At 38.5% G+C, this 15,691-nt stretch overlaps 1 protein-coding gene across 3 annotated transcripts in view; it reads right to left on the reverse strand.

Moving 5' to 3' along the window:
• Window positions 1–15,691, reverse strand: part of RNGTT (RNA guanylyltransferase and 5'-phosphatase) — a 444,976-nt gene that overhangs the window by 370,999 nt on the left and 58,286 nt on the right. For all 3 annotated transcript variants that reach the window (XM_084622100.1, XM_084622102.1, XM_084622101.1), the window contains exons 6-8: window positions 14,621–14,876; window positions 2,571–2,680; window positions 1,560–1,661 (exon numbers count right to left, since the gene is read on the reverse strand). In XM_084622100.1, coding sequence (XP_084478226.1) covers window positions 1,560–1,661; window positions 2,571–2,680; window positions 14,621–14,876 — 468 coding nt within the window. The remainder of the gene's footprint in view (window positions 1–1,559; window positions 1,662–2,570; window positions 2,681–14,620; window positions 14,877–15,691) is intronic.

Genomic DNA, 15,691 nt, shown 5'->3' on the forward strand with positions numbered 1-15,691 from the left:
ATATCCACTTCCACTTCTCAAACACTCCCAACAAAATACAGGAAATAGCTAATGTTTAAGAAGGTTTGTTCACCATATGTATATATTAGCTTGGGGAAAGTAAAATTTAAAACTCCAGCTTATCCTGCTACAGTCTACACTTAAAATTTAGATGAAACTAGCTATGGGCTGTGGAAGAATTCTTCCATTGATCTAATTAGCATTGCTTGGGGGTGTGGATTACCTACATCAACAGAAAAACCCCATCCATACATATAGGAAGTGTCTATATTACTGTGCTACAGGGGTATAGCTGCAGCTGTGCCGCTGTAGTTCCTGTAGTCTAGACATTCCCTCTATAGTCTGCATTGATTTATAATGCCAGACACAGAATAGCTTTACTTTGCTCACTATATATTATTGATGAGTTGTCTGGAAATGGTAGCTGCAAGCATTTTCAATGCATGATGCTAGCTAGTTTCTCTACTGATTCTGTAACCACTTCAACTGAACTGCTCTTGTAACTTTCTTCCTACAGAGCACAGTGAATTAAAATGGATATCGCTATACAACTTCCAACAGCAGAAGGGGGAGACGAGGTATTTTCTCTCTTTATCCAGCGGTAGATCAACTGTCAAAAATACATTCTACACATACAAGTCTTGCACACAAATGCAGACTGAAAAATTTATTCCTCCAACTCTACTAAAAGAATGTTAACACTGCAATACATGTAACAGAAGTTACTGTTCAATCAGAAGGATGCTGACGAGTCATACAGTTACAATTCTAACACAGGACTACAGTACTAATACCTTTGAAGAATTATGACATTCCAATCATTAGTAGAATGCATTGTCAACAGGAAAAGTAAATAAAATTTTCAAATGTCAGCAACTGAAGAACAGATTAAAATATAAAGATTTATCTGTGTACCATAAGGTATAACTTTTTTCTTACCAAGCTGAGTTCCTTTAAGCCTCTAACTGTACATTATCTTAGGCCTGGTCTACAATAGGAAATTAGATCTGTATAACTATGTCGCTGAGGGGTGTAAAAAATACAGACCCCTGAATGACACAGTTAAACCAACCTAACCCCTGATGTAGACAGCGCTAGGGCGATGGGAGATGCCCTCCCATCGGTGTAGGTAACGCCTTCACTGAAGTGCTACGGGTGCAGCATTACAGTGTTTTAAGTGCAGACAACCCCTATTATAAGGCACTCATCACCATGGTATCCAAGCCCAGCTGGTTACCAACAGGCAAAACTCAGGGAGGACAAAAATTAAAGCAAAAACATTAAATAAAATACATTTAAAGGAACATTCAGTCTGTAGAAAAGCATCCCAGACGAAAGAGGCTTGACATCAAGTTTCAGCATAACTTATGTACAATAGCAAACTATATTAGAACTTCAATTTTTTAGAGCTGACTTTGTTTCTTTAACAAAACAAAACATGCCTCTCCATTGTACAAGGCAGAAATTCACACTCCAAAGAGCATACAAACTGCTCATCAAAACAATTTGCTTTATGTACCAGCGTGAATTATGTTATTTTTTTTCTATATGAAACTTACCGAGTGCCATCTGCTTTCCAGCTTACTTTGTATGGCTTCTGCTCTAAAAGTTTAATATTTTGTTTGTCCATAGAAATAGGCTGTGCTCCAGGGAATCCAGACCTAAAAGAAGCAGGTTTTTTATTAATATTCTAAGAGTATCCATACAAGGTAATGTATTTCTCAAATCAAACTTGCATGAGACACAGTTAACACTACCTTTTCTACCAGGTTAACTTTTAGTTGGAACATCTTCCATAACAAGGTTTTTTTTCTTTCAATAGGCACCCAGTTTTTGATAAGCACATAAAGCATTTTTGAGTATAACAAATGACAGTAGTCTGAGTTACTCAAGAGTTCAAAACTGCAAGTGTTTTGCTTTGTTTGTTTGAATTTACTACTAAGCTATTAAATCTGTAAACTAAGTGGTACTGTGAATATTCCATGAGCCTTTCACTTCTGGAAACTGACATTCAAATTCTGGATTACATCTAGAAATGGTACTAAACCAGGGTTCACATCAATGCTAGGTACAAATTCAAACCAGCAATGAGTGCATCAGAAAGGCCAAGAAATGGAAAAACTAGGGTTTTGCACATCAGAACAGATGTGTATTGATATTTGTATAAGTAAACTTGCAATTTTTTGCCTGGTTCAAGCCAGTGTTATCTAGTTTAATGTGCACTAAAACTCCCCCAATACTTTTAAAATAATGATTAAACCAGACTATTGCCTTTGGTATTTGTGTAGCAATGGCTAACATGAACATAATTTATTATCTGACCCTGGAAATATGATTCTGGAATCTTGTTTCTTAAATTATAACAGCTGTCCATTCTCTTTTCTTTTCTTTGTAGGCCATTATAGTTTTACTGTTGAATATTTCTGGTTACCTTTTTTTTTTGGGGGGGGGGGGGGACTGTCCATCCCAATAATAGCTGCCTGCTTGACTTTTCACAAAATTAAGAATATAATATTGAATTTTTGGATTGTTCAAAGAAAAAAGTTTAAATTAAATTATTTTTCCCATACCCTTCCCATCCACAGAATTGCTGACATTTTTGTTGTATTTCTCTTAACTTTGGTTGAGTTGTCACTTGGGTTACACGTTTAACTGTCACTCCTTCCAAGAAAATTGCACCCTAAAAAAAGAATACAAAATGCAATTAGAATTTAAGATCTATCACAAAAGCAATTCAGAAAACTGATGCTTTCACGTACACACGGACTTCTAGACTGACTAAGATTTAAAGTCTCTGATATTTAAGGTTACACAACTAAGGTCGACTTACCCTGGTAGTGCAGACCTGGTAGTGCAGACTTACCCTGGTAGTGAACAACATAGCTGGAGTCGACATAGCTTAGGTTGACTTATTGCGGTGTCTACACTGCGCTGCGTCAACAGGAGACTCTCTCCCGTCGAGTTACCTTACTCCTCTCATTCCAATGGAGTATCAGAGTCGACCGGAGAGCACTCTACGGTCGATTTAGCAGGTCTTCACTAGACCCCCTAAATCAATCCCCGCTACATCGATCGCAACAGCATCATTCCCTGGTAGGTGTAGACATGGCCTCAGTTTCCATTACAGGTCTTATTTGACCCCACTTCTAAAATACACCAAAATAGTCATATTGCCCTCAAAATTGTTAGGTTAGGACTGTGGTCACGGTAGAGTTCTTCTAGAAAAACTGAAATCAGATAAGGTGTTTATTAATTAAAATTTAAACGATTACACAGCTACAAGGTTTTTTCTTTGGTTGGTTGTTTTGCCACTTTATAGCAAAAGCCCAGAAAAAAAGACGACAGATTAAATCTACCTTACTGCTCTCCTCTAGCAGAGATCTAGTGCCCATGAACAAAAGGCAGTTACGGTCAAATTAACAAAGTTATTAATATGTATTGTAGTCGACAGAGCTAGCTTTTTGCATTTTATTTTACTTAGCAGTAAAAACAAGGAAACTACAGGCCTGTATCCTGTAAGGCATCAGCTTAAGCAGTTAGCATAAGGCTTTGAGGACCATGAACTTTGGCATAGAATAAATGGCTCAACAGTCACCCTGAGTTTTGGGCAAGTGGGAATAATGTGCTTAAGGGAGGAGTCTGTACAAAATAATACCAGGTAACTGGAGAAACACTGAACTGATACTAGTTTAAAATATTTTAGGATAAAATATGTTAGCAAATGCTTAACCGCAAACTTGCCTTGGCAACAAATTGATGTATATGGTAATAACCTAAAATCATTAATATACTAACCAATAGGATAAAAGCACCATAGAATATCAGGGTTGGAAGGGTCCTCAGCAGGTCAACTAGTCCAACCCCCTGCTCAAAGCAGGACCAATCCCCAATTTTTGCCCTAGATCCCTAAATGGCCCCCTCAAGGATTGAACTCACAACCCTGGGTTTAGCAAGCCAATGCTCAAACCACTAAGATATCCCTCCCCTAACTTTATGGTGGACAAGGAAGGTTGGGCCTTTCAATGAATATTCATGACAACCTCTAGGCCCTACATAAGGCCGAGCACCATGTAAGAAGGGTCAATCGATCTTAATCTGGATCTGGACCATCAGACTTGTTTGGCATGCCAGGAAAAGGGCTGCAAATTTGCCTCTTACCATCAGATCCCCAAGAAGGGATGTGAATATGTGAGCATATGCAAGGAATGGGGTACAAGAGATAAAAATATAACAGTAATGCAAAGTTAACGTTAAGAGGTTTGCAGCTTTTCTGTCTTTACTATCTTAATAAAAGTGGTTAAAGCTTTGCTTTACCCTCACTGCAAGTGTCTTCATTGGGCACACCAGGGTTCCCACTCAGATACTGAACTTGATAACCTTGATTCTGTTGTGCCTGATTCTGAGACTAGAACCCTACAATCCCTCAACTCTTCAAATCAGTATTAATTGGAATTCAATAATAATCAGTGGCCACAAAAAAAATCAGGGAACAGTATTTAATAAAGTCACTGGGGAACATCAGCTTCAGTGATCACAGTCAGAACATTTAAGGACTGCTGGAGACCTGAATTTTCATTTTAAAAACATGAAATGCTGCAGATAAAACATTATAACCCTATCATTCTCCATTCAAATCCCTCTTTGAGAAGCACTGCTTCAGCCAGACCTATGCAGAGAAGAGCCACGACACTGATTAAAGGATTAGAAAACAAACTCAAAGAGCTCAATATTCTTAGGGTTACCATATGCCTGGGTTTTCCCAGACAATGGTTTTTTCGGTCCTCCGATCTCCGTCTGGGCGGATTTTTGAAATATGAACAAATGTCTCATTTCTCCTTGCTCATCCTTTTTCCAACACTGATTCTGCTGAAACTACAATTCCAAACATGCCCTATGAGTGGCATTCACGTTTACTGGTTTGCCACCCTTACTTATGGACTGCTGCTGGCAGCGGCACTGCCTTCAGAGCTGGGCAGCTGGAGAGCAGCAGCTGCTGCTGGCTAGCCACCCAGCTCTGAAAGCAGCGCAGAAGTCAGGGTGGCATGCTATTGACTGTTGAGTCACTAAAAGGGATCCTGTTTGTGCAGTACTACTTCAGGAATAGATCCTGTAACGACTTTCATGGCTACTTGATGAGCAATCAACCACTGCTGAGAAAGATACACTCTACAGAGAAACATGTATGGGCACAACAGGAAGAAACACTGTAGGAAAGGACTGACTGCATGTAAAAAGGTTTATTTACATTTATTTTTGAGGCCATTACACTTATTTATAAAATGTTAAATATTCAAAGAAAGAAAGTGTACAGTAGAAAACTGTACCCTCCTGTGACTCTCTGTACCTCAGGGGAGCACCCTGCATCCCCATATTCATCCTCATAATATGATTGTGTGGTATCCAATGCAAAGTTGGTTATGTTGGGTGTCTTCAGAAGGCTCATGATGCACTAAGCATTGTTGTGATAGTAATGTTATAGGTTGTAATTTCATGTATATAGTTATGAGACTGAAAATGTGTCCTCATGGCTTAAAACAAGCCCAGGCAAAAACTCTCCAGGAGAGAGGCCAGGCCAAACTTTCCAAGAGAAGAGGGGCAGTTCACATCTCTTCAGGGCATGTATGGGACAAACCCAGCCTGCCTCACAGGAACAAAGGACACTGGCCCAGGCAGCAACTGTTAGACTCTCCAGTGAGTCACCCCCCTTCCCTTGGTCAGTTTGGGACCATGATGAGGTAATGCTCACCTGACTCTGAAAGGGGGGAGAGGGGGCAAAGCCAAAAGGGAAGAAAGACCATGATAAAAGGAGAGAGATGTTTGCCATGCGCTCTCTTCCACCTCCATCTACAGACACCACCACCAAGCGACTGAAGCACTGATCAAAGGGGAGAACCTGGATGAAGGGCAACCAGCCAGCCTGTGGTGAGAAGCACTAAGGGCTTGGCTACACTTGTAGATGTAGAGCGCTGAAAGTTAAACCAGCCTTCAGAGACCACAGCAGGGAAAACGCTGCCATGTGTTTACACTGTCAACTGCAAGCACACTGCTGTGGCCACATTAGCAGCTCTTGCAACGCCACAAAGAGCAGTACATTATGGTAGCTAACCCAGTGTGCAAGTGGCTGCAGCATGCTTTTCAAATGGAGGGGGTGGAGTGTGACAGGGAGTGTGTTGTGTGTATGTGGGGGGAGAGAGAGTGTGTTTTGTGTGGCTGAGAGCATGTCATCATGCTGTCTTTTAAGTTCAGAGAGCAGCAGACAGCCCCCCTCACACACACACTCACAACAGCAGCATTCTACACTAAAGGTTTGCTTTGTCCCGGAGCAGATAAGCATGCTGGCTGTCAGAAACAGAGCTTTGAAAGGAGATATCTGCATGCCTGCAGCCGATTTCAAAACAATGAGAAGAGTGGCCACCTGACTTCAGGGGATTATTGGACGTTTCCAGAGGCCAATCACAGTGCAATAATGCAACATGTTGTCCACACTGACGCTCAGGCATTTCAGCAGGGGCGCAGCAAGCTTTATGCTTCTTGTGGAGGTGGATTACCAGGAGCACTCCAGCTGCAGAGTCCAGGCGCTCTACATGACTTGCCAGTGTGGACACCTCAGGAGTTAGGGCGCCTGGGGCTGCTTTAATGCACTCTAACTTGCAAGCGTAGCTGAGCCCTCAGTTTGTAAGGGCACTGAAAGTGTTAAGATCATCTTATAATGCATTTTGTTTTTATTTCATTTGACCAAATCTGACTTGTCATGTTTTGACTTATAATCACTTAAAATCTATCTTTTGTAGTTATTACATTTGTTTGTTTATTCTACCTGAAGCAATGCATTTGGTTTGAAGCATGTCAGAGACTCACCCTGGGATAACAAGTCTGGTACATATCAATTTCTTTGTTAAATTGACGAACTCTATAAGCTTGCAGCGACCAGCAGGCATCACTGGACGCTGCAAGACAGAGGTTCCTAAGATTGTGTCTGGGACCAGAAATATTGGCTAGCATCATTCAGTTGCACAATCAGAGCAACAGCTGGACAAAAGCGCTCCATCACATAGCTGGGAGCAGCTTATGCGCTAGCGGCTGTGTGTGAACGGCCTAAGAATGGGGGTTCTCACAGTAGAGCAGGGTAAGGCTGGGTCCCAGAGTTGAGGATTGGAGTGACCTAGAAGATCACCAGTCTAGATAACACAAGGGGAACATGACACCTCCCCTTCCCTTCTCCCACCTCTCCCTACCCACGGCAGTGTTCTCTATTTGGGAACTTCAAATATGGTAACCCTAAATATACTTAGATTAACAAAGAAAAGTTAAGGGGTGAGTTGATTAGTGTCTATAAGTATCTACATGGGGAAGAAATATTTCATATTAGGCTCTTCAATCTAGCAGACAAAGGTATAACATGATCCAATGAATGGAAGTGAAAACTAGACAAATTCAGACCGAAAAGAAGGCATACATTTTTAATGGTGAGAGTAATTAACCATTGCAACAATTTAGCAAAGGTCCTGGTGGATTCTCCAATCACTGACATTTTAAAATCAGGATTAGATTTTTCTTCTAAAAGATATGCTCTAGGAATTATTTTGGGGAAATTCTATGGCTTGTGTTATACAGGAAGTCAGACTAAATGACCCCAACGGTCTTGGAGTCTATGAATTTATTAATTCTAAACCACGTACATAGAAATTCTGTTACAAGAAAATTAAACAAATAACTGCCTCACCTGGGAATTTTAATATTTAGGTCATCTGGCAGTTTACCTATGATCTTAACTTAAGTTCTAAGATTTTTTGAAGGAGGGCCCATGTTTTCCTCTACTTTACAACACCAGAAAACTGATACCAACAACAACTGGAATCTATTTTTTGTCTTTAAAATGTCTGTTTCCGCAGAAGAAAAAACCTCATTCACCTGATAAGAAATTAAAGATCACACTATCTATTCACTAGGACAATCTTGTGCGTGACCACAGTGTTGTTGCCAAACTGCCAAGGGTACAACTTGACAGCACTCACATTTCCAAGTGAAATTATTAAGAGCTAATGATGCTTAAGAACCAATGAAAACCACACTTAGGTTCCTCCAGTAGTTAGAGCAGAATAAATTTCTGCCTCTCCTTACATTCAAAATGTACCACACAAGCTGCTGACTATATTATAATAGTACAGTGGTATACTCTGAAATACACAAAGCACCCAACTCCACATGCACTAGCTAAGAGGGGTGGCCTGTTGATTTAGTGGCAAAGCTATATCAAACATCAGAGTTTGCAATCAGAGAACGGTTCCTCACTCCCTGCAAGGTGGGAATCGAAAGCATGGAAGCTGAAGCAAACTCACCCCTGAGAATGTGCAAGAAGTATCTTGTGGTTCACAAAGGACTCCCTCTAAGTAATGTTCAGATAAAAATTAAACTAACTCTGAAAGAAGCCAGATCCAGTCATCTTTGGTCAGGAGAATTTTCTCCACAATAGGAGTTTGAGAATACTATAAAAAAGTTGATTTGTTACCTGCATAGTTGTATAAGAACACAGGCATAATTTTTCTTCTAATCTAAACCAGCCTAATACATAAAGTTGTACTGAGCATTACAGTAAGCCTAAGAAAGATATCATTCAAAAGAATATTGAAAACAAACCTACAGAGTGCATTATAAATTATTTTAGTCTTTAAAACAAGTCTGATGCTCAGGGGAATAAAACAAAATTGCAGTTTAGCAACAGAACAAAACCAGAAATCTATGTGATTAAAGACTCCTAGTCCCTAGTTCAATACAATAACCCAAACCTACCAGGCATAGTGTCAACAAATGTTTCTAACACGTTCTCGATTGAACTGGGCAGCAAAGAACTTGGTTAGAATATTGATAACCCCAAGATGTTATTGGCTTGGCTGTGGACCTTGGCATATCTGGATGGGATCATTTTCAATTCTCATTCTTATACAAGAAATCTAGAGAATTAGGCTGTTTCACTTAGAAGTCTTCATTGTTTGTTGCTCCATAGGCTTTTGTTCTGTCGCTCTGTCTACTCACTTACTTGAAGGGCACTGGATGAAAGAATGAGGTAGTTTTGGACTGCAGTGCTATCAGTACATGAATGGTTCAGTGAAGGAAGCAGGCAGCTGCCTAGATGCAGTGTCTGCGCAGTCTCAGTCTCTCTGCTAAGAGAATGGTTTGGAATAGAGAAAGACGGTCATGGCTTACTCCTGATAAGGGAGATTATGCAGTGTAGTGAAGCAACCAGAGAATATGATAGTACCTTTCCCCACTACTAAGACAGTGCTATCTATTTTTTGCCAAACAGGCAAGATTTCCAAAAGGCAGAAATGGAAGTTAGGTGCTTAACTGCCATCTGTGTCATTTGAAAACCTCTCCAGAATTTTTCAGTCAAGGGATACTTTCAAATCCTCAAATTTTATTTATTTATTTATTTGGACTTGCAGGTGGCAGAGTGCTTAATACAATTGTTTTCTCTCAAAACAGCAATCTTCTATAAGGTTACTACTCAACAATTTGTATCACCATTTTGTACAGTTTATAACCCTCCATATGTTGGGAAGGGTAAATTATTTATTTTTTTAGAAAAGTAAACTACTTCAATAATTAACTTCAAGGTTACATAAAAGTCAGCTTTGTGAAACTGAAAATATACATCCTAGTCTCCTACTTGCCTTGTTTGAAGGCTGGTTTTGTTTGGATTCTTTTGTTAATTGATGTAATATTTTGAGACTTTCATACCCTGACCTGAAACAATGAGCTCTCTTCCAAAGACAGTATATATTACATATGATTATGGTGCACTAAAAGTGTGAGGGATGGAAACCAAGCAAGAAAAATATCAAGTAAATTCTGAACTACGGAGCCTTGAAAAGACACTTTATCAATAATTCTTCAAAAAATAAGTTCATTACCTCATCAGTTAAGTGCTGATTTGTACTTTAACCGTATTTACTATATTTATAAAACTTCAAGAGATGGGTTTATCTCATTCTCGTAGGTTTTATGACATGCCTAAAAAATGAATTTTGTGAACAGAATATAAATTAATTATTCTTTTAAAGGAACTTTGGCTTGTAAAAGTAGTTAACTACACATTAAATGAAGTAATCCTAAGGGAACCAGGGTTTGAAATAAGTAATGTTATTTTTTCATGTTCAAAAAGCAAATTTGTTTTAAAAGAGTTTGATCTTAACTAATATTGAATACAAATTGTAAAAATAAAAATTTTAGAGGAAAAGCAATTGTATACTGCATATACTCAGCCTAACCTATAATTCATTTTTTAAAAAAAATATTCTGACAGAATTATAATGGAGCAAACATGTGGTCTGAGGGACACAGAATTGTTTAATACCTAAAAAAAATGAATCAAAAAAATAATTTTCTCCAAATATGATATTACTGTTTACATTTCAGTCAGCCTGGATAGTGAAACCAGATATTTCACAGTATGTTTGCTTTCTGACTTTATGCTACATACTCAATAGAGGAATGTTTAAATTCTAAAAAAGTTATTAAGTTACATTTTTAAATAAAATTTGAAGTTGAGTCTAAAAATACATGACTGATGAATTTCCTGTTTTAATTTTTTTTAAGTTTAAAAATTGTTGAAACATCCCATTTCACCATTTTTTAAACAAATATTTTTCTTTTTCCGTTTGAACAACTTTTTGTTGGAAAATAAGGTTAATTTATCATGAAATCTAAGAATAGTGAAAAATCAAAACTAACAGTTTCAGTTGACCTGATCCAAAAATTTTCAGATTTTTGGTTAGTTAAAATTTGAAATTTTGGTTTTTAATCCCAATTTGGGATGGAGAAATTTTTCAAAATGACAAAAATTCTCATGAGACAAGATACATGTTTCCTGCCCAGCTCTAATCAGAAGTTTCCACTTCTCACCTACCGTGATAACACAATGTGACAGTCATGTGCTCTATACTTTCAGGAATTGTTCCAAATAGGCAGACGATCCATTTCTGGCAAATCTTAATCTTGTTTCATGAATCTTAATCTTGTTTCAGTCTTTCCATTGTCTCAGCAATTTCTCTGCACAACAGCTAGCTTCACAAAGCTAGAATGGTTGACTTTATTTTTGATAAAACAAATACTTGGAATGGAAGTAACTGGACATGAGTTTTCAAGCAAAAAGCCTCTGGGGAATGAGGGATTGGAATAAATCCACAAGAGCAATGATCTGTGGCCAAAAATACATGGTGGAATCATTTCCTCCTCCCAGCAGTGCTGTCAGATTGCTTTTATTATGTTCAGCATCACCCATACAAGGTTCCAGGACTTTCTTCAAGTCTTTGTGATTATATGTAACCAGAATAAGTATATGCACAAAAAAAGTGTATGCACAGATCTTCCATGCATACTTAGCCTTTCACCATGTTTTCCGCAGCCAATAGACCCTTGATCAAAGAGTACTGTTGAGCACAGTGCAGAGGTTGTGCATCACTACTCTGTTCCAAAACAAAAAAGGTAAGGAAAGGAAAGCAAGCAGAAGAAAGCACCAGAACAGGAAAACAGGAGAGACAATCATTACCAAAAACAAAAAAAAATCCTCACACACGCACACCCCACTGAAGGAGACAGACAATAAAAAGTTATTGAAACTGAGTTACTGGAATTTAGAGCTAATGTGCTCTTTGATAACTTAACAGACCAATATACAATACAAACATTAATCCTTGCTAACTAATTTAAATTGAGAGAGAGATTTTAGCAGTTTCCAGTACACCCCAGACATTTCCTTGACACAAGGATGTGCACCTAACACAACTTTCCTTAAATCCTGGAGCAGTGGTTGTCAACCCACAGCCCGCTTGCAGCCCAATCAGCACACAGCTGTGGCCCATGTGACATCCTCAGAGTCATACATGTAGTGTATATATAGTGTGTGCATGCGGCCCACAACACAGATTGCTGCATATGCAGCTCACAATGGTAAATAGGTTGAGAGCCACTGTCCTGGAGAAACCATTAACTCCAAATCATTCACCTTGGAAGAATCCTGTGTCATCTGCCATATCCTATGATGTTTCTTTTGCATCATGTGTCCCCTACATAAAATGCAATAGATCATATTCCTTAGCAAATAATAAAGGATCAGGGTGGCCTATGAAAAAAGTAATTTTCTTTTCTAGAACTGCTCATGAAGCAGAGCATGCTTCAGCTAAGCTTTCTAAGTGTGGAGTGACACAGTTTATTCTGCCAAACATATAGTCATAGATGAAGGTGTCTGCAACAAAATATTAGAAAAGGCCATCCAACCAATTATACCTACCTTTTTAATTTGTATGTATATCATGTAGTATGTCCCATTGCATTCTCTAGCTGTACATGCGAGCATTACGATCAGCTGCAGTATACCTATGTCGTTTGAGAATTCACTTATGAGGCTTCTATTTGACTGTCTAACACTCTCATCAATTTGATGTAACAAACTCAGACTCTAAAAATGGTTTGGGAGTATAATTTTTGTACTATCTACAAAATACCCAACAGTGCTTCTTGCTAAAATCAGATTTCAAATGTCTGTCACTGACGCTTCTGCAATGCTCTGTCATGTTTCTGTGAATACTCGATTGCTGAAGTGAAGCACTCACTGAATCAAAACCTACTTCTTCAGTTCTTTCTAAACATCACAGAGACCAGCAGCAGCAAACAGGCTTCCTGTAACTGATGCAGGTGATGTGAAAGGAGCCTATGCATAGTATTACATTCTAAGTTGCATCTGGGTTTTTCCAATTGTGTCTTATGCTTTGACATAACTCCCTGCTCAAACATGGTACATTGAAGAATATTTACATCATGGCCCGACACATTAATTGCAACTCTATTTTTAACATTAGCACCCTCGATAATGCCCAAAATGAAGAAAAAATACTTGATATATATGCAAAAGGTATTTACCTGATAATTACTCTTTTTCGGCCCCATATCTACAAGTCAACCATAAATGGATTGAATCCTTCTCTGATCAGCTACAGGAAAAGTCCAATCAATCAACCAAGCATCATGGGATAGAATTCCCCGCTCTTCCTCTTCATGCCCAAGTGAGTGCATCCCAAGCTGTAAAAGTGAATTATGCGAATATGCAATTCTTCCCTCTGAAATTTTCTAAAGTCGTAATTGTGTTTTAGTTATTAATATGCTTATTCGTATAATTTAACTTTCCAGCTCTGAAAGGAGGAAAAATCAGAGTATCTTCTATCATGATCTTTGTTCAACAGATCAGAATAGTCCTATATTTGAGTGAGAAAGGATGCCATTTGACTGTGGTGACAGAAACCTAGTCTTCACACCCTTTTTGATAACTTGAAGGGAGAGTAAAAAATAATCTTGCCATTGCAGCCTGAAGAGACAAAATTCTCTTGTACATCTTTACATCTCTCAATGGAAGGCTAGTCGAGATCATGGACTATTTCTCTTAAAACACTTTGAACATTTATTAATTTTTAATGTTTAAGCTATTCTGCTATGGCAGTTGATAGATTACGTTTAAGTCTGTGACAGTGCAACTTTGCTGCTTTGGATCAGAATCTATATTCTTTTCAAGCTAAACTAGCTCCTTCCCCTCCCTAACTCTGCATCCCAATGCACAGCTATAATACTTCTATTAGTAATATGAAGAGTAATAATGCACTTTTGTGGCACATTTCATGTGAGAATTTAATTGTTTACAAACACCCAAACCTCCTAAGCACCTCAGTGAGATAAGTGAGGTATTATTATGCAGATAAAATTGTACACAACTATGTAGCCAGCAATTTTTTCCATTCAGTTATGGCAATGTCTCACAAAAAGCTGAAGTTCACTTCATTCAGTGAGAATGAAGAAGCCCTTAGTCTTTAGCACAACAAAACCATATTTCTTCTACTTTAAGTAGGAGAGTTACTTTCTATATCATGTTATTTACAGCTATAATAATCACTACATTAATAATTATGAATGCCTATTTCATACATCCGAACTAGTCACAGTAATTGATCAAGCATATATAATATAATTACTGTAACTGCTTTAGTCTACTTAGACAATTTCTCACAACTTTTAAATTTAATTTGCTCTTTTTTGTTGTTTTCTTTTTCAGTTCTCATTACTGTTTTCCAAAATAATTCTCAGAAACTCTGCACAGAATGTATTGTGAAAATTAAACACCAGTTCAAAAACAAAGTTTCATTTCAACTGCATGGCTGGGTTGAAAAGATCAATAAAAGTTATATACACCTATCAACTTGGCTTGCACCTCTGAAGACTTTAGTCACAAATTAAAAGGAATGTATTAGTCTCCACCCAGTCTCAAAGAATTTGTTCACATCAGGAAACTCATCAAGCAATCTTCTTACAATGTAATATGACTGACAATCTCTGCTCAGGAAACAACCAATATTGGAATAGCAGACGTGTTGAAAGTTAAGATCAAAAGAGCATTATACAAAGAATTACAAAATCTTACTTTTCACCAACTCATGTTATGCTGGCTCTAAACAATGCTATTCGTTCCTCACTTACAAGAGCTGGTATTTGTGACACACACATTATACAACATTTAGTGAATAAGAGTTCACCAAATTCAATTTATAAAGTAAAATGTTAAGCTTTCGGACATTACCAGTTTTAGGTGTTCTTTTCTCCTTTTGCCAAAAGAGGAACTTGAAGACCCAGGTTCTGATTCTTGACCTCCTGTTTTAACATCCTCCTCCTCCTCCTCCTCTTCATCGTCTTCATCAAAGCACCATTCAGGTAGCTCAGGTGGTGGCGGTGCATCATCTACATCTCCGTAACGACGGAATAGTTCTTTCAAATAGTCCCCTTTATAGATACCTGGTGGTCTGGCTTGGGCAAAAGTAGCCACTGCTGCTTCAATACTGGCAAACAGAAATTGAGAGTTGTTTATTTTTGAATGTTAACAAGACATTACTTATAAATTAATAACGTTCTGTGTGACTTTGTTTCCCCTAAAAATTCAAAAAATAAATCACTTCATTGTCAAGAATTCAGAAACTCTTGAGATACTTACAAAAGGAAAGCTTATTTACCTTGTACAGTAACTGGAGTTCGTCAAGATGTGTGCCCCTATGGGTACTCCATTTCAGGATATGTGCATGCTCGTGCACTCTTGATTAGAGATTTGCAGCAGCAGCACCTGCATCCTAGAGATCCTTTTACTACTCCGGTGCAAGGATATTGGGGAAGGTGGACATGGACCCCCCACTGCTCCAGTTCCTTCTCAGTCATGAAATCTAGTGAGAAGATTGGAAAGCAGAGGGGAAGAAGGATGTGTACTGGAGCACCTATAGGGACACACATCTTGAAGAACTCCAGTTACTGTACAAGGTACATAACTTCTCCTTATTTGAGTAGCATCCCTACAGCTGCTCCCCTTCAGCAGATTCTTGAGTAGTATGGAGAAGAGTGCCAAGGAGACACGTTCACTACAGACCATAGAACAGCATCACTGAAAGCCACATTGGCTCATGAAGCAGACGTGAGTACTGGGAAAGCATGTGCATCAAAGATCAGGTGGCTGACCTCAAGATGTCTTGAGACAGGCATGTTTTTCAATCCACAAAGGTAGATTGAGCCCTGGTGGAAATAGCCACCATCATAGGAAGGGGATGAACTCCTGAGGCTTCATAACAGATTAAGGTGCATCTTGCAACCCATCAGGACAGCCTCCAGG

This window comes from Lepidochelys olivacea (assembly GCF_965140295.1).
Source record: "Lepidochelys olivacea isolate rLepOli2 genome assembly, chromosome: 3".
NCBI lineage: Eukaryota > Metazoa > Chordata > Testudines > Cheloniidae > Lepidochelys > Lepidochelys olivacea.